The sequence below is a fragment of the Bombus vancouverensis genome, chromosome 4, assembly GCF_051014615.1.
Source record: "Bombus vancouverensis nearcticus chromosome 4, iyBomVanc1_principal, whole genome shotgun sequence".
Classification (NCBI taxonomy): domain Eukaryota; kingdom Metazoa; phylum Arthropoda; class Insecta; order Hymenoptera; family Apidae; genus Bombus; species Bombus vancouverensis.
In genome coordinates, this window is record NC_134914.1 from 12,779,671 (window position 1) to 12,806,842 (window position 27,172).

A 27,172-nucleotide genomic window follows, 5' to 3' on the forward strand; every position below is an offset into this window, starting at 1 on the left:
TCGTTCTCGTGCCAGATCGGATATTTCCCAGCGACGCGCTCATATTTCTACCGTTTTTCGTTCTCAGTAGAAGGATCATCTCGGTCGGTCTCGATCCTAATAGACGAACGTGTCATTGAGCGATCGTGATTCTGTAAAATTCGCCAAATAACGCGGGGTTAAGTTATCAGAAATAGTATATAGATTTCGAAGTGCCGCGTTGTTCCAAATTTCGCTGGAGTATTGTCAGTATATATCATACTTTTTTCGACTAGTTTTTCGGTTTGTTAGTAAGTATAAGTTTTTTGTTAAGCGAACGTGCAGCGGAAACGGGGTTGCGTAAAGCTAGAAGGGTGGAATTCATTGAAAATAACTGGATGAATTAGCACGAATGGACTATGGACCTGGGAGAGGTCGCGTGTTCTACCGTCAGGTGGCGGTAGCCTCAAAACAGTGGGACATCGTATAGACACCCTGCAACGGGACTGTGTTTTTCACAGGATTGTTTTCCGCGTTTTCCCGCAAAAACCACGCTCTTTTACTGTGATTTTTCGTTCCAGAGGTAAGTACAATCGACGAATCGAGTATCGAAATTATAAATTCTCTGGATAACCTCTTAATAAGCCTGCAGTAAACCTTGGAAATCTTGAATCGGGTCCGACCTTTTGTTTATTCGTGGCGATTTTTTCGCGATGATTTGTTGCGTGATTTTCGATGATTCTCGCCCGCTTAAACCCCAATTTTTATCATGGGCAGTTAATATGTGATCCGTTCTTTCCGCCGAGGCGAAATTTTGTAGGATCCGTTAGGTGATTGTTGAGATATCGTGGTAAATATTTCAAAGTGATATTCCCTGACCGAGAAGAGGCGCTCCGTGTATCCGTGTAAATGCAAAGTTTGTCACGTAATTTTTCTGACCGCCAGGGCCGCATCTATCAACCCCACTATCCGGCCGGCCGCTCACCTACTCACATCTAAGACGAATTATGTAGTTTTTCCACTTGGTATACAGTCAATTTGTTCCTGTCTTGCTTAAAAGAGGAAAGGTATATTTTTTTCATTTATAATTTTATCCTTTTTGCCGCGCGCGCGCGCTTTTGTGTGTGTGTGTGCGTGTGTGTGGGTGCGCGCGCGTGCGTGTGTGTGTGTGTGTGTGTGTGTGCGTGCGCGCGAGCACGCGCGCGTGTGTGTGGAGAGAGAGAGAGAGAGCAACTGTAAAAAGTATTCGTATACTATTGTATTTATTATAGTATTTATATAATAATTAATTGACTTCAAATGTATTAAATTCCATGTTATTTGATTGTACTTTTGTATGGCTACAAAAATTTAATGCTATGGAATTAAATGTGGAACCTGATAAAAGAATGCTTTATTGGAAAGTAGGGGTGCATACAAATATTTTTTATAGTTGCTATATATATATATATATATATATATATATATATATTCAACAGCTGCAAAAAGTATTTGCATATCACTGTATTTATTACAGCGTTTGTATATTAATTAATTAGATCCATGTATATTAAATTTCATATTATTTTGTAACATTTTTACATAATTCGAAAAATTTGATACCTAATAAAAGAATATTTCATTGGAGGATAATGGTATGTGTAAATACTTTTTATTGCCATTGTATAAATATTTTTTGGATAGAAAAAGAGATAGAGTTAACTTTTAATTCAATGTTTTGATCATTTTTTTAAAGATGGAAATATATAGTAATCTTTCAGAGTACAATATTATAAATAAATCCAAGATTTCTTTTCACTTTTAAAATATATATTGTTTTATTAATAGGAGAATTGACAAATTACTCTGAATGCTACAATGGTAATAGCAATTATCATTTGATCAGTAACCTGCTTGCAATTTCATATTATGAATGAAATTGCAGGAGCCCAATGTGGGTGGAAGTGAGATGGCATCCAGGGAAAAGAAACCCTTAGCGCCTTCCAAAGCAAAACAGAAGGCGAATAATGATTCTGGCTTGCCATCGAATGAAATTAAAAGTAGAAAAGGCAAAACTTTGTCGAATCTAAAGCAACAGCAACTTGCACGGGACATAATAGAGGCTGTGGCGACTGGTAGTCAACTTCCTCCAAAATTAGAGGCAACCCTTCCACGTAAAAAGGTTCTCAGGAATCTTAAACGTAAACAAAAGCTAAGAGTAACAAAGGCCAATTTAATTAAGTCAAAAGTTACAAGGAAGGTGACCAGTAGAAATTTATGCAGAATAACTTCTGATATTAAGAAGGGTGTGAGAGCTAAAAGAGCCAAATTATCGGAAGAAAACAGTGCTAAGACATCTGATATCAACACAAAAACTTTAGAGAACCATATAAACGAAGCAGAGGGTGAAAGTATAGGGACAGAAGGAGGTAATAGAAGTGCCAAGAACAATCTCAGGACTAAAAAGACCAAGTTTATACCAAAAAGTAGCGAATTGGAGAGTGAGGACATTGTGGACAAAGATACAGATTCAGTTGCTGGATCCAGTACCAAGAGTAGTCCAAAACTTAATAGGAAAGGTAGAAGCTTGGAAAATTTAGATTCTTTACCTAGGGGTGTTAAATCAACCAAATTTTCGGGATTTAAAAGGAATAGTATCAAAGAGAAAGACACTTTCATAAAGTCAGAAGGTGATATTAAATATACAAAAGGAAGAAAGAGTACCAGGGATATAGATTGCACTAATATAAGAGTTTCAAAGTCACTTCTGGACACCAAGAGTTCTATAGATCTTACCATAGACGAAGTGATAGCTTCAATGTTGAGCGACTCAGAAATAGATAATCAGCAAGGAATAACAGAGAAAATAGAAGGGAAAGTAACAAGGAGGAAAAAGATGTTGGTAGAAGAGAATATAGTCCCGGATATTGAGATAAAAAAAGAACCAGACAGTGAAGATATCAAAATTACTTCTGATGGGGAGAATCTGGAAACAGAATCTGTTCAAAGTGCAATTCAATTGAGGAAAAGGTCGAACGCATCGATTAGTCAAAGAAGTTTGCGGAATGGCAAGTTACGACAGGCGGATTCTGTTATCTCTACCGATTTGGAGCTTAAAAAATGTCGAAGATTGAATTCGGATGACCCTGTTAGTTCGGAAGTTTCCATGGATAATATCGCAGATAGTAATATCGATACCGAATCTTGTTTTTCTGAATCTAGCGGTAACGATTCTCAGACGGTTATGGTATCAACTAAAGATGAACTTTGCTTAAAACAAGAAACACTAAAAAATTTCGAAGACAGTTCGCAAATTGTATCGGAAATAGAAAATAATAACAATAGTGATAGAGTAGATAGGACAACCGAGATTGGACCTACTCTTCGTTCGAAAACTAAAGCCAAAAGTACCGAGATCGAAATAAAAAATGACAATACCAAAGGCGAATATACACGAATAATACCGAAAAACGCGGAAGTGCAAGAAGAGTTGAAAAAAACGAGTAATTTAGATCAAGTTAGGAAAGATAATATTTTAGCGAAACTTTCTGACAAATCTAAGGGTCGAAGAAGTAGTTTAAACATAGATATGAAGAAGACAGTCAATTCGTTTTATGGTACGGATAAGTCGGACGGTAATCCGAAGTCTCAGATAGATCAAATGATAGAAAATATCAAGCTTACGATCGCCAAATCTATCGAGAGTAAAATCTTTGGGCCGGAGAAGGGTCTCGGATTGAATAAAAATTTTGAAGTACCAAAAATCGAGGAGATAATTGCACCGCTGAGCGCGGAGTCGCAGAAATTAGGGTTGGAGGACAATACAGACGAGGATAAGTCTACTATTTCCAAGAATGAGATTAAATCGGACAATTCAGAAAATTCAGTGGCTGAACTGAAGCCAAAAGTGGCCGATACTGCCAAAGAAATTGAAAAACTAGTCATGGGTGATATTGAACTAACTGAAACACATTCTCAGAACGTACAAGAGAGCGATTCTTCTGACAATGATGCAAGCTGCAACCCTCATAATGCTTCTGAAGCAGGTTCTGTACAGATAACAGAGAAAAATGATAGCACCTGCAAAGCTATGAATCAACAGGAGGAATCGAATAATAGTTCTAATTCGGCAGAATTAGAGTCTAAAAAGGACGTGGAACAAGTTATAGACGATCAAATAAAGACTTTGGATGATGGTAAAAGATCTGGTCTTAGCAAAAAATCTCCGAAAATAACGGATAAAGGTCATCTCGAAAACAACGAAACTGTTAAAAAATTAGGTAGAGTATTAAATAGAATAGCCCAAAAGTCTGAAAACTGTGAAGAGTCTTTGGAGAACTCCAGTAAACTTGTTTCTGAGGAAACTGCTTCGAATGACGAGTCACCTAAGAACGAATCGACAAATAAAGCGGCTAGCTTAGAATCTTCAATTGTTTGCACGGTAATCGTGTCGAAGCAGGTACAAGAAGAAGTTACAGAAGAGGAAGCAAAAACAGATCAAACAATCGAAGATAAGGCCAAGATTTCTGCAAATGTGGAATCTGATGATGTAGAGACTTTAGAAAGTATCTCTAAGGAAGTAGAAAGATTGGTAGCAGAGGATCAATCTAGCAATCAACTGCAAACGAGCATGAACGAAATACAATACAGGCAAGAATCAGCAAGCAAAACTACAACAGACATTTCTCCATTACCTAGTACGTTACGTATCACAGATATTGAAAAACAGAAAATAAGTCTTGCCAAAGTGGATGAATCAGAAAATAGCGATGCACAGAATAAACCCGAGGTAATAGAGAATACCAAAGAAATTGAAAAATCTGAAGAAAGCGTGTCAGAAGCAACACAAGTTGCAAAGAAGGACAAGAATAATTGCAGAGTACCACCTACTTCCGATTCCACAACTAACTTTAAATGCACCGCGAGTCCTGTTTCTAGCGATGCGTGTAATCCTATCGAAGATATAAAAAAAGATATAGATGAGAATGAAAAGGACGAGAAATGTAAATCGAGTAATGATACAGATAACAATAACGCTGGTAATAATAATACTGAGAAAAAAGTAATTTCGTTAAAGGATAATTCAGAGAATAATGATACAACTATAGTAAAGGAAGAAATAGAAATATCAGACAATAGCGTGGAAGAGCAAAAATCTGCTAGCGATGATAACAAGAAACGAGTATTAAGAGCTCGCGATAAAACGAAAAAGCTCGAAAAGGGACAAGCATCTTGTAACAAAGAACGCATCGAAGGTGCTCCAAAAATTAAAACGGAAGAGGAAAGGTCTCAAATATTGCAGAGTTCTCATAATGAGGAAGATACACAGGATTTGGAAGAAAAGGCTCGTGAAATGATCACAAACGACATAGATGATTCTCAGAACAGCACTGAAACAGATACTATCGAGTTAGAACGTCAAGCTCGCACTAGACGCAGCAGGGAGGTGAAGAAACGCAAAGAGGATCAATTAAATGCTTTAAAAAATAAACGACCAAAACGGGAAATACGGAGATACGATCAACAGAATAAGGAGGAGACACTATTGGACAATGAGGTAGCAAAGATCAATGAGAACAATCGATCCTTTTTAAACAAATATGAAAACGGAACAGAATGTGCCACAAATTTCAGAGGTTTCTCAGAAGGAGTTAGGGGAAGTTTGGAAAAATGTCAGGACAGTACAGATAGTATTAGAAGCAAATCAGAAAATGACTTAATTATCACGAAAAAGCCTAGTAAAAAGAGATGTGAGAACAGATTATCTCGAAATTTATCTGAGAACCATGTGACCAAGCAGTCAGGGAATATAGATATTCTGAATGCCGATTGTAAACCTGTAAAAACACCAGAAACATCACAGAAAGATTCTGATGAGACATCTACGTCTGGTGAATCCTCTAGCAGCATTAATATTACTCCAAAGATTTTGGAAACACCAGAAGACAAGGCGAAAAAAGAGTCAATTCTGAGACTTCTCGGTTTGGAATCTCTGGAAAAGGCTGCTGAGCGGTTGAGCCATCAAAAGGCCAAAAAGGAACAGTACACAGGTACCCTGAAAACTGTAATCCGTGTTCAGAAAGAAAAGGAGAAAGACAAGAGGCGATCAAGATCACCATTGAAAATGGTGTTGAAACAGGGTCGTGGAGATGGCGAAGGAGATTCACCTGAGAATTTTTACACTATTCAGAAGGAGGTATGTTTTATACAAATGTGATAAATTAATATACATTGAATAAGATGAACTTAATCATTTACTTATCATATTGCTTTTTATTTTTCAGTTTGGAACCAGTGGTTGGGGAGATAGCAGTTCTGGTGCGAACCGAAAGTTCTCTACTAACCACAGACACTCTTGCGGTAATCCTGGTTGCGGGAATAACTACATTCTTAATCATTCCTTGTCCTTCTGCTTAAAACACACGTTCTCGTCATTGTGAAAAGAACCGCTTGATATTTTTTTTAACGGATTGCTCTTACTTATTATAGCACGATTATTTCCTTAATCGCGATGTTGTTACTATCTAGTATCAAGCAGTTCTTTAATTCATAAATCACCTAAAAAAAAGGATCCCGCAAATCATAACAACTATATAGTCTTCTATAACAAGCATGTTACTTTGCGCTACTGCTTCAACATTAATTATATTTATTCTCTAACTTTCCTATTATCTTCCAATTAAGTTGCTCTCACTTCATCAAAGTATTAAATTAGAACATCAGATTTAATGTTGTATAGCTCTGTAATAATTGTGGATTATTTATTGTTTTGTCACAACAGATGAAGATAATGAAGACACAGCGCCGAAGGATCGTCAGTCTCTTGTTATTCCAGAGAAGTCCTCCTCTTTCTCTATTCATCCTGGACGCTTGTGCGCAGACGTCTGTTGTTACTGCTTTGGAAAATTCGGTTCTTTGGACACACCGATGCATCTTGCTCAAATGAAGTCCGATGAAAGACGGAAAAAGATTTTAATTATAGAAAGACATCTGAATAAGGATTCTTGCTTATGTGATGCTTGCTACCGTCATGTAGACAGAAAGGTGGAAGCTTGATTTATAAAATTTTCAGTATCATCTAATCGATCTTTGAATATGTAATCTTATTATGTAAAATTTCTTGATGTTTAGGCAAATACAAGTCCAACAAATATGCAAACGAAGCCACAGAAACAACACAGACAACTCATGGTGTCCAAGTGCTCGGCCCGCGAATGTAGAGATGCTTCGCGACATCATGTCAAACGTCGATGGTTGCTCAAGATAAAAGCTGGTCTGCAAAAACAGGTTAGTGTACCAGTATAAGTCGGTAAAAAAATAATGCAATCTGAAGTTTAAAATCCAATTTTAATCAAACTTTCACACCTACAGTTACATTATTACTTTTTTTACAAATATCTGTGATAAATGTGTTTTCTATATAGGTGAACATTAATTGGGAATCGAGTCAACACACGTCCATGTCGTTCTGCGCTAGCCATTACTCGAAGATCGAACGATTCTTGACTTGTGCGTTATGCAAACGTAGGTTGGCGAGAAACCACACTCATCAACTAGCTAATGCAGAGACTGAGGAATTGAATCAGTTGCTTGGACAACAAGGGATTCCTGTTATTCTGGCGGCCGGTACTTTCGCTTGTAAATTGTGTAGATATTTCACACAGTTGCAGTTGAAGTATAAGGATGTAGAGAACATGAACACGAATCATAAGTCGTTCTTCAAGAGTTATCGGAAAAGGTATGGTTCCCTTGATACATTTACAAGATTTAATTTTTACTTTTATTATGTCTTTATATCTTTATCTTTTATTCTTTTTGTATGTTCAGAATCTTACACTATCACGACATTGAGGTTTTGGAAAACGAAGACGAAGATTCTTCTCAGAATCAGACTAAAGACAAAGACAAGGACAAAAGGAAGAAAACCAAGTGTAGCACTCAACCTAAGACCGGAACTTCCAAGTCTCCGGATGGTACGACGAATTCCGCCTCTGAAAAATCTACTCCAGAACCCACCAAAAACGAGGAAGCGAGTTCCGAGATGGACAACGAAAACCGTACCGCGAAGACAAACTTGAACGACGAAAACGTCGGGATGGACGTGCAGTTCCTCGGTATTGAAAGCACCGTGGAGAAACTGAAGAAACGCAAGCTGCTTGATATGCACCCATACACAACATCAGATACAATGATATCTTGTGATAATCCCAACGAGGTTGTCGAGATCCTTGCAATGGACAAGGAGGTGACGCTAACCAGATTGCCAAAGAGGCCAAGGACGAATAATGACATCACACCGGTTGTACAGAGACTCGGTGCTAATCCTTCCATTAGTGTACGTACTCTTTTCCCTGGCGAGGAGGAGATGAACCTTCACGCCAATATAGAATTTACAAATGTTCGAGAAATAACGCCTCAAGGTTGGGAAAAGTGTGCCACTATGATACAATATGACAGAGACACGAAACTCCTCTGGCAAGAGCTACAGAGACCATACGGGAATCAGAGCTCGTTTCTCAGACATCTGATACTTCTGGAAAAATATTACAGATCCGGTGATTTGGTGTTAGCCCCGAATGCATCACGGAATGCCATTAATTACTCGACTTCTGTGCAGAATCGTCTAATATCGTACGAAGGTCCAGAGAAAATGGACGAGCCAATAATGGAACCGATTGCCTCAGAATATCACAATTCTCGTCGACTGAGTGGCGGCTACGTTCTCGAAAGGGATAAGCATTCTTTACCAAGCACAAGTACTCCTAAACAACCATCGTCCACCAGTACTACACAATCTATAAAAAGTAGTCCTCCTCGGGTTCTGAAGTTAAACCCTGGAGTGTCGATAATTAAGAAACCACCCCCTAATCTGCAACGACTAAACCTTCCATCTACTAGCGCCAACTCCGCGAACGGTAACGTGAAACGAAAGGACGGTCAAAAACTGCCAACTTCTTCTGGTGGTAAGGTGTTTCACTTAAGCGAGCCCGAGTTTAAACGATTGCAAAATCTAAAGAAACAGAAGCAACAAATGCTCACGGAGAAACAGTCGACCAGTTCAAACGGCGGGGCAGGTAATTTGAGTTCTTCGGCAAACGTGAAATCGGCGACGCAGTATCAAAAGGCGCAGATAGCTGCGCACACACAGTTTCAGAAGCATCTGAGAATGCAGCAGGAGATGCTGAGTCGGCAGAGCAGAAGTGACTTCGAGCCGTTAATATGCGACGTTCGCGCGTTGGCAAACGAGAATAGTCCGACGCAAAACTTACTGCACAACCTGAACCTACCGAAATCAATCCAGGTGACAACAAAGACGTCAAACCAGATTCCGATATTGCCAAAAATACCGAAGTCGCTGACGGTGATACCGCAAACGGTCACTAGACCAACCGAGAAATGAAACAAGTGGACAAATAGGGGTAAACAGTAAGTAAACAAATTATAGATGTTAATTCCTTCAGACGAGAGAATGTACACGAGGGTTCGTATCCGATCCTGAGTGAAAAGGAGAGTGTTTGTAAAATAAAATGGAAATGATCGGCAGAGCGTGACGGACCAACTAGAGAGAATTGTTGATCGAATTTTGCGTTTCGATGCCGATCGCGGGAGATAAAGAAAGGTATTGAGGAAGTTTTGTGGAGGCTAGCTCACCGCGAGAAGCGACAATATTTGCCTTATAAGGATATAAAAAAGTGAAAAAAAATAAAAATGGAAAAGTGTACACGAAAGAAAAACTCTGCACTGCTCAAAAAAAAAAATACGGTTATACGATGAACGATCATACGTGTCATATTTTGCGTGTATTTGCATACGCGCATGCGTATATGTCGTGATAATATATATATATATAGAAACATCATTTCAGTTTCGTCGGAAAAACGATACAACAGCGAAGAAAAGAACATTAACTAAAATCGTTAACGATCTTGTACATTAACAACCAAAGCATCAGTGTGAAAAAAAATATGGCGAAACATGGTAAAAGACCTGTTTCCAAGGAAAAGTGCCTAAAAAAATGTATGTCGCGAACGAAGTCGTTAGTTTTTAAATGACAAAGTATACTATGTTGAACGGACTTGAAACACACGTTATACATATATTTATATATATAATATATATATATAATATACTGCATACACATATATGTTATATATATATATATATATAATATATAATGTATACTACATACATATATATATACACGAACAAAAGGAGAAAACAACAAATAAAGATAAAGAAGGTAAACGAACGATCGTTCGAACGAGTGAAGAGTTTAAAGGAGAAAAGAAGAAGGGGGTACATATATCTTGAAAGTTTATGAATCAAGGAGCTTTGATTTCACCCCCTTTTGTTTCTTCGTTTATATGTTCTAAATCTAAAACAGAAAAATCAATCCTCGATTGAGAAATACAGCTCTTCTTTGAATTTTTTCACGAGGAACGGTCGAATAGGATAAGTGAGAACATATACCCGAAGAACGAAATGAAGAAGAAGCTGACGATTTGCCTTGCTGTTGTTAGATAAAGAAAACAATTCATGCTAGAGACATATCTGTCCCACGCGTTCTTTGAGATCTACACCTGAAGGTCTCGCGGAGGTCCTTGAGGCTTCAAAGAGCACTTTCAAATCGGTAGTTCGTTCCTTTTTCCGCGTATCCCGATGGAGATATAGTCGAAAATTCGTGTCGAGATGATATTGCGCGTATTCCCGCGAGGTTGGCGCCACGGTGTAGATTTCCTTACGATTTTTCTCCGTACGCCGAATATATTTTTGTCTACCTGTGAAAAAAAAGAAATATCGCAGAATTTTGGAGAGAAAGGGAGATAGAAGGATAAAAGATAGGACGTGACCTTTTTTGCCGTGAGTAAGGTACGAAACAAAATAATGACACCCGAAGAGATTCAATTGTACATTAGAAAAGAGGAAAAAAATATATAGATATATATATTTTGGCCTGCTCATCGGAGAGTAGCATAATGATCACTTGTAATTAATTCTTATTAATCAGGGGGCGATCGTTGAGCGAGAAAGCTAAACGTTTGTCGTATGAATTGATGGATACATTTCTATAAAGTAGGTGCAGATTTATTACGCCTCGAGCTTATTTATTACGTTACTATAATATCCTTATATTACATTGTACATAACTGATAATTATTTCTAGTTTGTAATTGATTATTATTATTATATTATTAATTATTTCATTATCGGTAATTCTAATGCTATTATAGGACACGGTGAATTTTAATTATCATGCAAGATTCCTTCATTAATCGTGTAAAACGATCGCGAGTTTGAGAGAAATGTGAGGATTTTGAAACTCCTTTGATAAGAGATACACAAGATAAAAGATCGAAAGGTTAACGAATGAATGAGCGAAAGACTGAAAGAGCGAGAGAAACAAGCAGAATGAATCCGTTTCCTTCTTCTTCTTTTTCATTTTCTTCATTTTGTTTGTTTTTGTTTCTGTATGAAGTCGCCATGTAAAAGGGCGTGAAGGAAAGAACAAGTCGAAAAAAGATGTTTGTCGAAAGAGAAGAAAAATCCTCCTTCGGACACGCAAACCGTATGCAGTCGGTTGTCGCGTGTCGTTTCGAGGTTATGTTATTACTGCCTTAAAGAAATGCGCGTGATCGATTGTAAATAGTAGTAGCAGAGAGAGTGAAACTTGAAAAATGTCATTTCGAATCAGATATTGCGCCTGGGAGACAAATAAAATGAGCAATTAGAAATGAGAAACGCTCGAGCATTGTTTGTTGAACGGTGCATTCTATAACGATAAAAAAAGCGTTGGAAATCATTCGAGTTGAGGGTAAGCCCACTTTTGAACCGATTAAAATTGACGAGAGGATTAGCCTGACGGTGACGTCCGTTGAATTCCAGATATTTCTACTTAAAATTATCTAAACTCGTTTTCTGTTTATTCTGTGTCTTTAAAGAAGGTGAATAAAGTAGTCTGAAAATTTTTTCACGCTTTATTTATTATTTAACTAGCTTCATTTTTTGCTCGTACCTTCTTTTTTTCAAATATGTAACTGTATCTTTAATTGTTGCTTAACCAAATGCACTAGTTAACGTGTTCACTAAAAATGGTTCGCACGGAAATGGAATCGGTTCAAGAGTACGTATATCCGTTCTAATTCTTTAAATTTTCATTTTGGCTGTGTTGAGCTAGGACGATTAACGGTCAAAGAAGATCGACGGATAGATAAATTTTATATCGCACGGACGAAAGAATTTTGTCGAGTTCAGGCGGAAATCGTTCGCTCGAGTGTTCTGGCAGCTTCATTCGTTTTAACTTATCAAATCATTGTTAAAACAAATTTTGTATGTTGATAATTATCGACGAAGAAGATTAGTACTGATTTATATCGAAAATCCAGAAACATTTTTTAAATTATTATATTATAGCATATCAATTTGTAACTAAGAGATTATTGACCTGCTGATATTGTAATATATCGCAATATCTTCGAACATTCATACAATGACACGGTAATGCTTTAGTAAATCGTAATATAACTTCCTACTAAAGTATAGCGCTTAGTCTTTGAACCTTTTTTTTTTTTTTTTTTTTTTTATAAATTAAATGACAATTGTAAGATATCCTTTTTACACTTCGAAATATGAATTTGAATACGATGAAGTGAGAAGGACAGTTGTAGCGACGTAACTGTTAGACGAAGTAAGGAAGAAGGCCAGGAACTCGAGGTGTGCGTAATCTAATCTGAAAAAAATTCACGTGGTGAAACGTAAAAAGGAACACAGGCACACGTATACACGTGCATGGGACATACTGTACAGGATAGTCGTGCACAACTGTGTGGCGCATGTGCGCGTGAACAATAGGAAAGAATGTCGGCGCGAGTATTATATGTATATTAAATATATATAATACTGAACGTGTGTTATAAATAAATATATATATATATTATATATATTAGTATATAAAAATTATAATACAATAAAGTACTTGATGGTACGTTATACATATTAAAATGCTCTATTTTATTAAGGATATTTTTGATATATCTATATATATTATAAATATGAATATAAATATATGTATATCGAACTAAAATCGATCGAACCCACGATCAGTGTAATTATTGTTATCGACGGGACGATGGCGTTTAGAATTTACGAAGATAAGTATTTACTGAGCTGTGTGCAGTGCGTGTCAAATTGTAATTTCTAAATCTTACGTAATGCCGTTATTAGTAATTTCGACTGAACGAGATTGTTGACCAGCTCTCTTTTTTTTCTTCTTTTCTTTTTCCTTAAGTCTTTGATCTTTTTTCCAGAATCGAGAAAGATAAAAAATGAGAGAAAAAGAGACGGTTGACCAAAAATAAAAAAAAATGGAATAAAATACGCAGATACGTTGATAATGGTAGTAGCTTGTGTGTATAGAGCAGTGATCTTGTTCGAATCGATATACCATGTAATCGAGCATATCTAACCCTTATTTATTGTTTTATACAGAACCGTTGCCTGCTATTAGTGAAGTCTCAAATCCTTCCGTTTCGTTCCCACTTTCTTCGCTGATGCAATCAACACAAAGGAGTACGATTATTGTTGTAGAATAATTGTTACAGCCCTTCTTTGTTACGTGTCTCTTCGTGGACGTGGTGGTGATTGGAGGAATTGCGAGGTCGTTCCTTTGTTTGACTGCATCGATTCTTTTCTTTTTATTTTTTCTTCATTTGTCTTTATCTAATTTTTCCATTTCTTTCCTTCTTTAAAGCAACAACTATATTTAATTGATGCTATATTTAATTGATTTCAATTATTGTAAGTGTCAATGTATCTATGGCAGTTTCACGTTTAAAATATACCTTTTCTTTTTTTCCTGAAATTGAGTTTTCGTGAGTGTTGATTATCGCAGCTGCGCCATCATAAGTTACAATAATGCACGTTAGAAGAACGTATCGAATGAACGTATGATACAAGAAAACGAGAGGATTGTACGACCGTTTTTAAATCGATTGCTCAAGACTTTTTAATTGTTAATCGTCCACGCTCGTTTACGTTTGTATGCCCAAATTGCGTCAATGAATTGTTACATTGTACAAATATTTATCGCGACAATGAGAATCGACCTTGGTACATGCAACGTTTTTAACGACAATGGCGAATTATTTAAGTAGTACTCTTTTTCGAATTATTCGATCGAACCGTAAGAAAGAAAGACGAATGTGTATTATATCGATGAACCGATAACGAAATTAATTTTTGTCAACAGCAACTGCATACTTCTCAGCAAATGAACGCTCGATAAGTGTATGTAGTACGATTATACGTAAAGGAAAATTGAAAGTAAGGGAGACGTATCGGGAAAGAAAGAAAGGGGAAGTGAGAGAGGAAAAGTGAGAAAGGCAAACAGTGTACGAGAGAGTGAACTGAGTTTAAGTTTTAAGAATTCTATTTTTGTGATGAAAAGAAAAGTGTAATTATCGTAGTCGAGAGGGACGGCAGGAATCGTCGAATGATTTTCACCTCAAAGAAATGTAATCGAATAGACATTTCTTCTTTATTCTGAAAAGAAAGCAAAAGAATAACCATGATTTCGATTATACAGGGTGGTCCCAGACATTCTTTTACGTTTAATAGGCCAATCTTGTAGCTGTATTCTATGAGCATAGTCGAATATGTGTATAGTGTATAGTCAAGTAAAAAGTACTATATAAACATTTCAAACATTATTAAAACGTTATAATACAAATATATAATACAATGGGAACAATAATGGGTTTACAATTACTATGCTATAATACAACGATAGTATTTCGATTTATTAACCTATGAAGATCACGTTGATGTTCATTTCATTCTAACGAACCAATGTAATGCTTTGTCCGATATATTTTTCTTATTTAGTTATGCACGCGTGAAAATCGAATTGCGTGCAATTGAAAACTATTGGAGGCCAAAATCTTATCCTTTCCTTGTATTTCATATATTTATTATAGCTTTTTAACAAAGCTTTAAATCATCCATGTTCATATAACACTTTTTGTTTGGTTATATTTATAAAATATACTGACCAAGTTTGGCTGTTTAACTCTAGGATGCCCTGTATGGTTTTAACGTAAAGATAATCACGCAACATGATTAGTAGCAGGTTCACACAAAAAGTGTTAAAGAGCCAAGAAGCATTGGTATCCAATGATTAGCGTCTGACAAAGTGTAATGGTGTTTCTACTGGCAGTAGATGCGACAGCGCATGCCTCTGGCATGTACAAAGGCGAAACACATCGAAAACACAAAAACTCCAGTAGTACTTACGTACAAAGAAACTTAGATTCCCTGTTATTCGGTTCGATTTTTAGTTTATTACTAGGCTGTGGATTTTTATGAAAATTTTTACTAACACAATTATGGAATTGGAATCTAACTAGAGATTTCCTTTACACACTAAATATTATAATTAAGTTGCGGATTTTTATACAATTTATGGGAAATTCGAAGCTAATATAGAAAATGCATATAACATGTAACAATAAAAAAATATTCAAAATGAACTATTTGTAGTAGCATTTCATGGGGAAAATACACATTTACGTATGTTCCGTTACTTTAATTGATAAAATTGATAATAAAAATCCGCGTTCTAATTATACATAGCACTTTAATTTAGATATTTTGCATATTTTTGCAGATTACACTATGTACATTTTTTAATTTCGCATGAATCCATAAAAATTTCCTATCTACATATTACTGTCGATGTTCTCTTGACAAATTATTGACAAATTTTTAAAAGAAATCATTCGACGCGTTTCTGCAGTGAAGAAATATTTTTTGAGATGAACGACAGGTGCGTATAAATCGAAAATCGATAAGTGCTGAAACGATCGATCGATTTATACTTAGGAAAAGATATTTTATTATATGAAATGAAAAGTCGTGAACGATGTTGGCAATGCAAACGGGAAGAAAGCAATAAGAAAAAGAAGCAAGAAATTAAGTACGCGTTAAGTACATTGATAACATTTCTCGGTGTTGTGAATTTAAAAAAAAAAAAGAACAAATCGAATTTGAGTGATATTTGGCGTCAACTAGACACGATGCACACATCGTTCTGCTGTTTCTTCGCTAACTTCACGATATTTCGTACTCGCGAAGTCGATATTTGTACGAAACGATTTGTTCTATTGAATTTTATTCTTCTTATTCTCTTTTCTTGTCTTTTTTTTATGATATATTCGAGGACTCCATCGACATTGCAACACGATTAAATGGAAATACTGAAATTAAGAAAATAGAACGAAAGATAGGCGAAAGTATATCATTTGCTCGCTTCAAATCGTTTCGAACGTTTTCACGATTGCGAATCGAAATAAATCCTCGTTGATGATACAAACGACGACTACGGTTAACTACGAAAACGTGTTCACATTTTTTTTACACGATTTTATATCTGCGTCAAATAATCGCGCCTTTCTCAAATCGAGTGAATTCGTGTTGTCGCGATTGAAACGCACAAATCATAACCCGGCCAAAAATGCCGAACACGGATGCGAGTCTTAAACGATGTAGAAATTTTTCCACTTTTCATACTTAAACTTACCGCCAATCGTAAAAGAGCGGTAAATATATGTACCGATTCGCAAACCGTGAAACCATACAATCACAATTCGTTTATTTCTTGAAAATGCGTTACTATTTATTTGGAAGAAAAATAAGAAAAAAAGATAAAAAATACTAATTATATAGTAGTTACTTATTTTCTAAATTCTAATTTATCGTTTTAAACGTAAAAAGAAGAACTTTTGTCCTTCCTAGACTTATCTTAGAAAGAATAATCAGGATAAGCCGATCGAATTTCCAGTCGATTTTTACATGTATTTCCGATCCGATTTCTTTTTGTTTTTCTTTTCTTTCTTTTTTTCGCAGCAATTTTCGACACTATATTCGATCTTCGATTTCGAACTTTCCTTTTTATCGAGGATCGAATGTATCGAAACCGATGTCGATGTGACGCGAAAGCAATCCTACACGTATACATATAATATATATATACACATACATGTATATATATATATTATATACTATATATATATTATATATATTATATATATATAAAGAGCAAAATACGAATAAATAAACGACGATGTGACACTTTGTGGCGTATACAATGACATCTTTTGAAAATTCGATACACACATCATTACGAACATTATGTTATTTAAACGAATATTAACACACGTTAATACTATCATGATAACCTTTGTTTATTTGATTCTAATGTAATAGTTATTATTAGTTCGCCATCCTTTGTATATATTCGCAACTCTCAATAAAAAAAGTACCAAAAAAAAAAACAATAAAATGAAATATATAGAATTATTCCTTTCGCCATAATCCATTTCCTTATACCAAATTTCAGATATCAAGATATATTAATATACTAGGGATTATAACTGATATAACCAAAATTCTTCGTGTCTTTCTAATTTATGCCATCAAACTTCTTAAAATATTTATAATCTTATTTTCTTATTACTTACTACAATCTTTTTTATCGTTAAACCTTTCGTATCCTATACAAATCATGCATTTATTTTAATAAAGTCTTTTTTAAAGAACACTTTACAGAAGTAATTTAATGTCTTTAACTATGATTTAGAACTAAACGCTATGTAGAATATAGGATTAGACTAAAATCTGAAATTGAATTTAGCCTTTTTAAAGTCTATTAATATTAGTAAATAAATATTAATAAATAAAGATCGATATGTGTAGAAAAAGGAACCATTTGAATGAATTTTTTCAAAATCGCGAGCCTTTCATGTTGACTTACGTAGGCAGATAATGGAGCAATCAGAATCATCCAATCGCTACCGAATATTAACGACGTAGTACGAAGTTTGTCGAAAGCCGGTGCATAATGGCAATTTAAAAACGAGCGGCAAAACGTGGTGTGTAAAGTCTTTGATTTTGGAATTAAAGGGAGTGGAGTAAAGGAGAGCTGACAAGATATTATATTTCTGCAGTTTATTTGCAATTTGTTCATATAATTGGTAACTGATCTTGAATAACTAGTACTAAAAACCTAAACAACGTATGAAATTTTATACATAGTTATTTTAAGGGTGCTAATGTGACTATTTACAGTGTGAACGCGTCAAACCACGAATCGAGATGGTCCTTCTTCGACGCGATAATACGACTCACGTCGAGAAATTTCCCTCGAAAGGCGGTTTAGACGTTCGAAAGGAAGATTGGATTTCTCTTTGCATCGCTTTTCACGCTTTCGTCATTGTTTCTATTTCCTCTTACCGGGTTTACAGAACGGTACAAATGTTTATATGTACAATGATTCAATCATCGATTACGTAATATGTAGTTTCGCGGCTACCCTCACAGGTTACGGCACGAATCGTAAAGCAACACCGCGACGCTCAGAGGATTCAAATGCATCTGTTATTATCCTGTACAAAAAGATCAGGGGGTATTCCTGTGAATGATTCGTTAAATTTATAATATGTGCAAAACGTATAAAAGTGGTCAGTTTAAACAAAATGTAGAAAAAATGATTGCACGCGTGACATTGATCGTCCAATTCCTTTTTAGCACTTTTGTGAATGGGGACAGAAACAGATTAAGACGGTATATTTCCAAATCAGCTTAAAAATGGCATAGTCAAGGAATTCACCTAGACTGCACTGATTATGAGTTTATAGAAGAATCATGGCGACACTGTTACGAATTAATCAACGCAGAGATGGTCAAGTGTCGCAGATCGATTTCGAGTATTCACGTATCTGTGTAGTAATAATATATTCGATGTTCAAAAACGATTTGCGACATGTTCCGGTATTCTTCTGTGAGAAGAAAGAAGGGACAAACTATTGCACTGCACAGTGTCCGCAAAATCCATGCTAACGTACATCTTACAAATCCGAACTTATTACATACCTTTTTTTAAAAACAATGATTATAAACAGTATGCATACAGCGTGTATATAAATCATACAGTTGCGTAATTCGACGTAACAAAATTCGTCGTTATACAAATTGATACTAACTAATGAGTTTCATCATTAGGAATAAGAAGGAAAAAAAGTGTTAACTAAAAAAAATGCCACGCGAGAAACACAAACGTTCAACGATTATCACTCCGAACAAGAATATCGCAAAAAAGAAAAAAAAACGCAAAAAAAGAATAAAATAGTTTAATAAAGAAATATATTTTTTACAACCAACGATTTTTCGCCATCCGACAACACATTATCTGTTTGTGATTTACGAAAGAAAATCACACATTGGATAATGGTAATCTGTCGATGTTCTAAAATTCACTTTTCATTGTCTGTAGAATCACAAGGGAAACCACGAAAAAAAATTAAGGAAAGAGAAAGGAACGATAAAATATCGTTAACAAAAATTGAAGGCCCATTGTGGCATAATCGCGCGATAGTGAAATTCATTCGATATCGGGCGCACTTCGCGTTTACATCGATTTACAACTACCCTAAAGGCATTTATACACAACAGACGCACGCGTCTCATTTTTCTTTTGTGTGTCGGCGCTTATTCACTTTCTCCGGAAATATCTCCACTATAATATAATCGTTAACGTGCTCTTAGAAACGTACTCGAATATATACAAATTATATATGTAATGCGTGTTTCAGAATATTTTGGTACCGATGCACGTACAACCAACAACGTTTATATCAACTATTGATGACGTACACATCGACAACACTCAATTGAAGCCAGACTTTCATCGAACCGAGAACTGCTGAAAACGCATTTCATCCACTAAAAGTACTTTACTTATCCCCCACGCAGTCTTAAATCGTTGACGGCTGCTGAACGACCAAATAAAAAAAAACCCAAGGACGATGAAAATAAGCCTTACGCAAGCCTACATATATCTTTCTCTTACTGGTACTGCTCGGTATCAAAAGTTCGTCCTTTGTGCTTTCCCAAATATTAAAGAGAGACCACCCTCTGATAGGTCGTCCAGCCGTGTCGACGATGCTCGTGCTATCAAGTCAAAGCCCCATAGATGGCGCCATATTCTAGACAAAATGTTCCCCCCCCCCCCAGATCTCAGGTTCATCCTCGCCGTGGTTCCTCGTATGTGCCGCGAAGCCGTCTACCCGCATCATCGTCGTTATCGTGTTCGTGGTCATCTTTTTCTGTCGAGCCAGACACGACGAGAGGAGGGTGCTCGAGGCACGAGGCTCCCTTCTAGGTTTCCAGTCCAGGTACTAAACTGTGGAAGGTCTGGATATCGTGGAACGCTCTGCCACAACTCTGATTGTTGTTCCTCTCGAATTTCGCCAAGTCAAAATGTTCGTCCAGCGACTGTAACTCGACTAAACGTTCTTCTAGACTCTTGGCGGAGTCTGCGAACCTTGCAAAATCGCAGATCCTGTCAGGGTCGACCACGTCCGAAGCCTCCATTATGCTGCCTACATCGGTAGATCTAGCAACACTGGTTAGTTGACTGCTAGTGTCATCTAGTTCGGTAGGGAACATGACGGAGTTACAGCAACTACTCGCGGACGTGCTGGTGCTAGTGGTGGTGGTTGTGTTTGCGGTGCTACTGCTGATGATCGTTGTTGTCGACCGAACATCTACGGAGCCTAGACGGTCCTCAGAGTACACCAGATGGTGATGATGCGGAGATTCGGGTTCCTGGACTTCGTCTATATGAGATAGTAATCGCGGAGTAGGTGGCAGAATGTAAAAGTCGCTGAACACATCGTCCTGAAGGTCAAGATCATCGTGCCTCTGTCGCTTGGGGCTGATTCCATCGTTCCGCGTGTCATCGCTTAATCTGAAAAAAACGAAAATGATATGGGTTGTTTCGGAAATTATTAAGAGACGGCAGCGAGAGTAGACATCGTGCCCGAAGGTATTGCGCAACCGACACGCGAGCTGTCGCTACTTGCGCAATCTATATTATGTAAAACAAATCTCTAACAACAGCGAGCAAGATCTGCCACTCTTCTTCCTCTAGAACGGGAAAGTTCAACTACGAATTAGTTATTCTGAGCATCCTCTGACCTCTTTCGAAGCTATTTCCAAGAAAACGCAACCGTTCACATAGGTTATGTACAAAATACAAAAAATATATCTATAATTAATTATAATCGAACGTTCAGCTAAAACTTCGTTTTGGGACGTACTATATTTGTGACATTTTTTGCAACATATGATATCTTCTGTCAAGTAGAATCCAAAAATGCTAATTTTAAGTGAAGTTTTATGCATATTGCGCTGCTATAGTTTTATAACTGATATCAGCAAGGGTCCTTGATATTTGAAAACTTTGATTAAATAGTTTCTCTTACCTCTTCCTGGAGGACGTTTCGTCGTCTGTTACTCCGACGATAAGGTTGCTGGAGACGTTATTCTCTTTCGTGGAATCATTTAGATACGTGACCACCGGAAGGCCGTAATTCCTTGTCTTTTCGTCTCGGTTTTCACGTTGCAGTCGCCTGACGGCGTTGTTTATGAGAACCGATCTGCACAGGCTAGCCTCTGGGTCCTCGATCCTCCTTAGCTTACCGGCTGAAATTTTAAGCAAGCGACGACGTTCCTCCCTCGCACGGTACTTGGCCGAAATCATCGTTGGTCTGCTCCTACGAATCACAAGGTCTTCCTCCAATCTCATCTTAGCGTCTGAAAAATAAGGAACAAAAAATTGTTCATTTTCGAAATTACAGCTCATATTTTAACCCTGCTTCTTAGCAGGGTTAAAAGTCTATCATATCAGTCTATCTGATCCAAATATGTATTTCTAATTTTATTATCATTTCTGTATTCTATTGCTTTCTGTGAATAAAGTAGTTCGAGAGAAAGAAGATATTAGGAAACATACAAACGAGAAAATAAGAAGAACAATAAAGTTGATAAAAAAATCTACTGATAAAATACAATATATTTCATTTCGAAGAAACAGGTATGCAAATGAAAAAATAAAATAGTAACAAGTTTATATATTTGAAATACTGATATTTTCTGGTATTGTATTGTTATCAGTCCATTGTCTTTAAATCTAGAAATCTGAACATGTAATAGACAAGAGAAAAAATGTAGACATAACGGTATTACCGAGAGGCGGTAAAAACGGCGACCATAGAGGGCAGTCTAGCGGTACGTAAGTATTTACGCATTTACGTAGTGCGCGCTCTATACCAAAAATTGACCAAATTTTCTCATTTTTTCCGCTATACAACGACCTGCATCTACTGAGTATGCACTTCTGTTGAGCCATAATAAAATAAACACGAGAAGCAATTTCATTAATATGTGTTTTGTGATTAATTCCATAATATATGGCGAGTTTAATAATAACTATAAACAATAAAAATATTAAAAAGTTAAAAATCAGTTTTATTTCTATATCAAACATATAACGATATACTTTCTGGGAATTTAGTTGCTTATATAAATTATAACCAGTGTTTTATGTGGTTTGACTAATTAGCAAGAATGATATCCTTGTAACTCTATCGCATGAAATTAGAGCACTCTCGACAGAAAGAAACAGAGATAGCAATTGGTTAGTGATATCGATGGTCAACACTGTTCGTTATGAATAATTCGCTTGCAAATTTCTCGTCGATGACGTTCTAACACACTTCACTCCGGTTGCACGGTTGCCATGAAAATGGGACGTAATAAGTAGCTGCAACTTGAGCAAATAAGCGTTCGTGATCGATGTTGCACTTTTCGTAATTCATTTCGCAAAATGAGAACAAATTCCTCGCTTCGTAACGTACGGATCTGCCCGACCAACTGATGATACACAGTTGCATTTATACACATTTCGTTTACTGCCTAATAAACCAATAAAACGTACTCTGTTGATAAAAAGTTGTTAAAATAATTATTTAAGTTTAAGTGGAGATTGTATACGAATTGATACGGTGTCAATGATCCTATAAGCATGATCCGAGCATGCGTGAACGATTAAGAGATGCGTAATATACTATTTATAGGGCATATACTTTTTATATGTATCAGAGCAACGGGATTCTCCACTGTAATAAGTTTCACAGAAAAAAATATCTTAAAAAAGCTTCTAACACTTCAATAAGGTCATGGAAAATTTTCATTTGCAACAGGCACTTGCAATATTTGAATATTCGACTTTTTAAACGTACCGCGCTTTCCTTTCGAAAGAGGAAGTAACTTCTAAGTTGATTGAAACTTTCGTTGCATGCTATACGCATGACAGAGCTCTTAAATTTTGCAAAGTGACTTTGACTTTAGTTTTCTTTCCAATAATTGTACAGTTCCATATGACAGACGTGTAGGTTAGGTTATACAAAGTTGACTATAGGAATTACACAGAATCAAATCGTTCGTTACAGTAATGGATCAAAGAAACTGCGTAGAAAGCAAATAACTAAATCCGTGGTCTACGAAAGGCATAGTTAACCTCCATCGATATATTCGCGTGATTAATTGGCAGTTATACATTCTTCCTACAAAGTGAGTCACATTCGCGTTTCCCAACCTAATAATCAACATTTAGTAGGAAGATGAATCTCTATTTCGATGATTTCCGCGAATAACCGCCTGAGTCACACGTAAACGGAAATAATTCCGAAAATAAATTGTTCAATTAGCCGACAGATGGCACCTCCAATACCTTTACAAGCCAACAAGATGGCGGTCATGTACATTAAACAAGTTGAAAAAATATATAACTCGCGCTGACACTTGTTAAATAACTTTATCTCGTTATGAAACGCTAATTAATGGAAAATCTTATTATGATGTGATTGATTGATTGTAGTGCCTCAAAAAATTGAATACTGATTTTGAAAATGCGTCATCCTAACAAATAGACTCTTTGACAAGTGTCAATAGTGTCTAGTACGGTTACGCGAATTAGATGCGGAACTGTCATCAAAAGGTTATTTAATTAAGTCGGGACGGAAAATAAAGAAGACTGATGCTACACGAAGAGACGATTTTACGCTCGAAATGCACCTAAGCTAACTTTCTCCGCAGGGAAAAAACCACCATGGATACACGTTACCTAACCTGTAAAGTCTGCTATGGAGTCGCTGACTCGTGCGCGTCGTCCTCTCCCTTCTCCCACCGGTAAGTTTACTTGCACGTATACATATATACATACATACATACATACATATAACGCCCCCCGTTTTCTCGTACATTGTACCTTCTCTCTCTGCTCCTTCGTCATTTTTATACGGTACAGTTATTTGAAACAACATAACTGTCAATACGATCGACATTATTTATGCGAGCGAGCAAATTCAAGTGGAAAAAGGAAGTTCATTGATCATGTGCGGATTATTAAATTAAATTAATATTGAATCTGTTAAAATATAATATGAATCCGATTTAGACGAAAATTAAAACCGTCGAATTTTTATATTTGAATCTTACTCTCAATATAGCAACAAAAAAGAATTTATGTTTCAAGAAGATTTAATATAAAATTGAAACGGAAGATCATGCATACCAATAAGACTTTCTTCATACTTTGTCTAAAATGAAGATATTTAGAAAAATTTAATTAGATTAAAAATCAGAAATGGCCGGAGAAACGTAAAAAGATTAACGAAGTAAAAGGAAAAATGTAAATGCTGCAAATTTTTACGCAAGTTCATATTTCTGGGAATGTAATTAAAAGAATAGAAGTTCGATAGAAAATTGTTTTATCTACCAAATATTATAAAGAGCATTTATAATATTTTTGTCCGCAGTCTATCTATAATTCTAACCTATATCGTTTGGATTTTAATTATCATGGATTCCGACCGGAATAAGTCTAGATCGATCATAATGATCGAACAATAATTTTTATGCCCCAATTTCACTGGATACCATCCAATCCTTACGAGAAGTATTTTAAAAACTGCGTCACTTCGATGCCGTTACATCTAATCTTACATCACAGTAACATAGTGTTTGGCAATTAAACGAAGCTTTGACCTCGGTCGGAATTAGATCCATTTAAACGCGTCATTCTAAAAAGTTTCTATAAGTGTTGAAATACTTTCGTGAGCCACTGTATGAAGCGTGAATAAGGAAAGGGGCATCGAGGAGCTCCATATTGAACCGTTCAAAGTAGAAAGCGGTCGGTGCACGGGGACGGCCGGGTCAGACACCATTGCTGTCCGCGACTGTTCCCTGCAGGGGCCTTGAAAGGAATGCGCAACTAAAAAGAAATCACCGAGGCACTTTTGCGTGCTTATAAATAAATGCGGACGCTGAACCTAAGTATGTACACTACCGTACATAAGTATTTGAATACTTACAAATCATTGCAAATATATAAAATATGTTTTAAATAAAATTATTTAATCTAATTTTTGCCTCTGATTTTATCTCAAGCATATCACCATATACAACGTTAGTAGATATGTATCGATAAGCACAATAGTTGATACTAATTAATATAAATAGATAGGTAATAATTGAAGGTAAATCAAAATTACTTTTATGGGAACACCTAAATTAAATACTTTAAGTACATATGTCTACTCAATGTTGAAATCTAAGGATGATTGGAATGTGTTTCCAACCATATTCTAAAAGTTTATATAAATTTGTTGTAGTGTCAGCTATTTAATCAAGATAAATATGAAATTTCCTTTAATATATGAAATACTTCCTTTCGGCTTCAATTTAGCAGGACATTTGATCCCAGTTGTAAGAATGTAATAGTAGAAAAATATTCTTCTATCATAACGTAAAAAATATAACAACAAACATCGATGTTTTAATTGGATTGTATCAAGTATCCAAATACGCATATGCAGAGTGGTGTACATTTCTGGTAGGAAAGCAAAAGAGTATAAGTAAAATTTTTGTCAATCGAATAAGTACACCCATATGTTCTACATTGCTATCTTTTGCTTGTTTAGTAGTACAAGTAAATTTTCCATGTTTCCTGCTCTTTCACTTGAAATTCTGATAATATATCAAAAACCTAATACCTGATCGCACTTTATTATAACGAATAATTATCATACTAATTTATACTGATATTAAATATTATAATTATTATATTAATAATTCTGATTTATACTCTTGTGCCCGCTAATCAGAGATATATCAGTGATAGTTTCTGTCATTTCACCCGTGATACTTATCACCGCTCACTTTATTTTTTTCACAATGGATCGCCGCAGTTCGCGTCTCTGTTCTCTCCGCCGAGACAAAAAATTACGAAATATCGTCCTCGGTACTTTTCCACTTCCTTCGAGATAACGTGATGCAATGTTTGATGAATTGCAGAGATAATAATTAGTCAATAACCGTCTTTAATGAATAATCTAAAAATTTTGGTCACTCTGTTTTATCGACAGAGAATATGTCTTATCGGGCCCATTTTTCGCGTTTATAGAGAGCGCGTGATGCATTCATTAAACGTTGATAAATATATTTATAATCGAAATAGAACTTCATTACAGATTACGCTTTGCTCTTAACATTTTGATGCACAAAGTTTCACTTTATTGCTATATAACTGGAAATATTACATTCGTTACGAATATCTATAACAAGATTTACAAGGAAATATGTATGTAACTAGTAATTCGACGTAACAGAATCTGATTCAATAGATTTTGTTGAATCACCATATCGTCACATTTAACTCGTTTAGTGATAGCAAACGACTAACTAAAACGACTGTAGAATGATAAAAAAGAAAGCGATACACCATTTAACAATGTTATAAGTCGACGATGTTGAAACTCACTTTCGAGCTATGCAAAACTGTAACGTCGGCCATGCACTCACTACACTTTCCACATTCCTTCGAATGACACGGCCAAAGAAAATGGAAAGAAATCCAATAGATTAACGACGTGATTGGTAACAATATGTTTTTAAAACATTTGGTAAGTTTACACGACAAGTTACGATTATCACTAAGAAAATTTGTTTTATGTAAAAATCTACGTGATGTAAAATTGCGAAATCAATCGAACAAAATCCGCAGTTCACATCAGACTTGGTCGGTGTCTGGGACTGAACTGTGCGTCACGCGTAATCGCGGCATACGTACGACGACAGACCGACGACAACAAAAGTGTTTATCGGGCGTCGCGTGACGTCACGATTGGCCGTGTGTACTACGCGCGGCTCGCGCATGCGCGCACCAACGAACACAGCTTACACACATCTACATACAACGCGTCGTTTGTCTTGCAGTCGAAGCGTGCACATTTAGCGACGAGAAAGATGCTATCACTTTCTCTTTTTGCGTAAAGGAATC

General features: G+C 36.1%; 2 protein-coding genes across 11 annotated transcripts in view; one reads left to right on the top strand and one right to left on the bottom strand.

Moving 5' to 3' along the window:
* Positions 1–139: 139 nt before the first annotated feature.
* east (enhanced adult sensory threshold) lies at positions 140–11,903 on the top strand. Of its 4 annotated transcripts, XM_033333898.2 has the most exons (9): positions 140–224; positions 293–541; positions 904–1,025; positions 1,883–6,133; positions 6,222–6,297; positions 6,719–6,981; positions 7,069–7,224; positions 7,362–7,675; positions 7,765–11,903. In XM_033333898.2, exons 4-9 carry the CDS (start codon positions 1,907–1,909, stop codon positions 9,335–9,337), a joined length of 6,609 nt encoding a protein of 2,202 aa, XP_033189789.2. In that variant the 5' UTR covers positions 140–224; positions 293–541; positions 904–1,025; positions 1,883–1,906; the 3' UTR covers positions 9,338–11,903. The 4 variants fall into 4 exon arrangements, with proteins under 4 accessions (XP_033189789.2, XP_076474425.1, XP_033189788.2 ...); XM_076618310.1 differs by lacking the exon at positions 140–224 and having other exon boundaries at positions 260–541; XM_033333897.2 differs by lacking the exons at positions 140–224; positions 293–541; positions 904–1,025 and having other exon boundaries at positions 1,736–6,133.
* A 6,019-nt stretch (positions 11,904–17,922) lies between these two features.
* The window catches only part of LOC117156480 (uncharacterized), a 94,197-nt gene continuing 84,947 nt past the window's right edge, over positions 17,923–27,172 (bottom strand). For 5 of the 7 annotated variants that reach the window (XM_033333526.2, XM_033333523.2, XM_076617639.1 and 2 more), the window contains 2 exons: positions 21,255–21,585; positions 17,923–20,737 (listed from right to left, as the gene is read on the bottom strand). In XM_033333526.2, the coding sequence (XP_033189417.1) occupies positions 20,146–20,737; positions 21,255–21,585 (923 nt within the window). In that variant the 3' untranslated portion in view covers positions 17,923–20,145. Of the gene's footprint in view, positions 20,738–21,254; positions 21,586–22,017; positions 22,221–26,653; positions 26,965–27,172 lie in introns of those variants that run through there. The other 2 variants (XM_033333529.2, XM_033333522.2) reach the window with 2 other exon arrangements.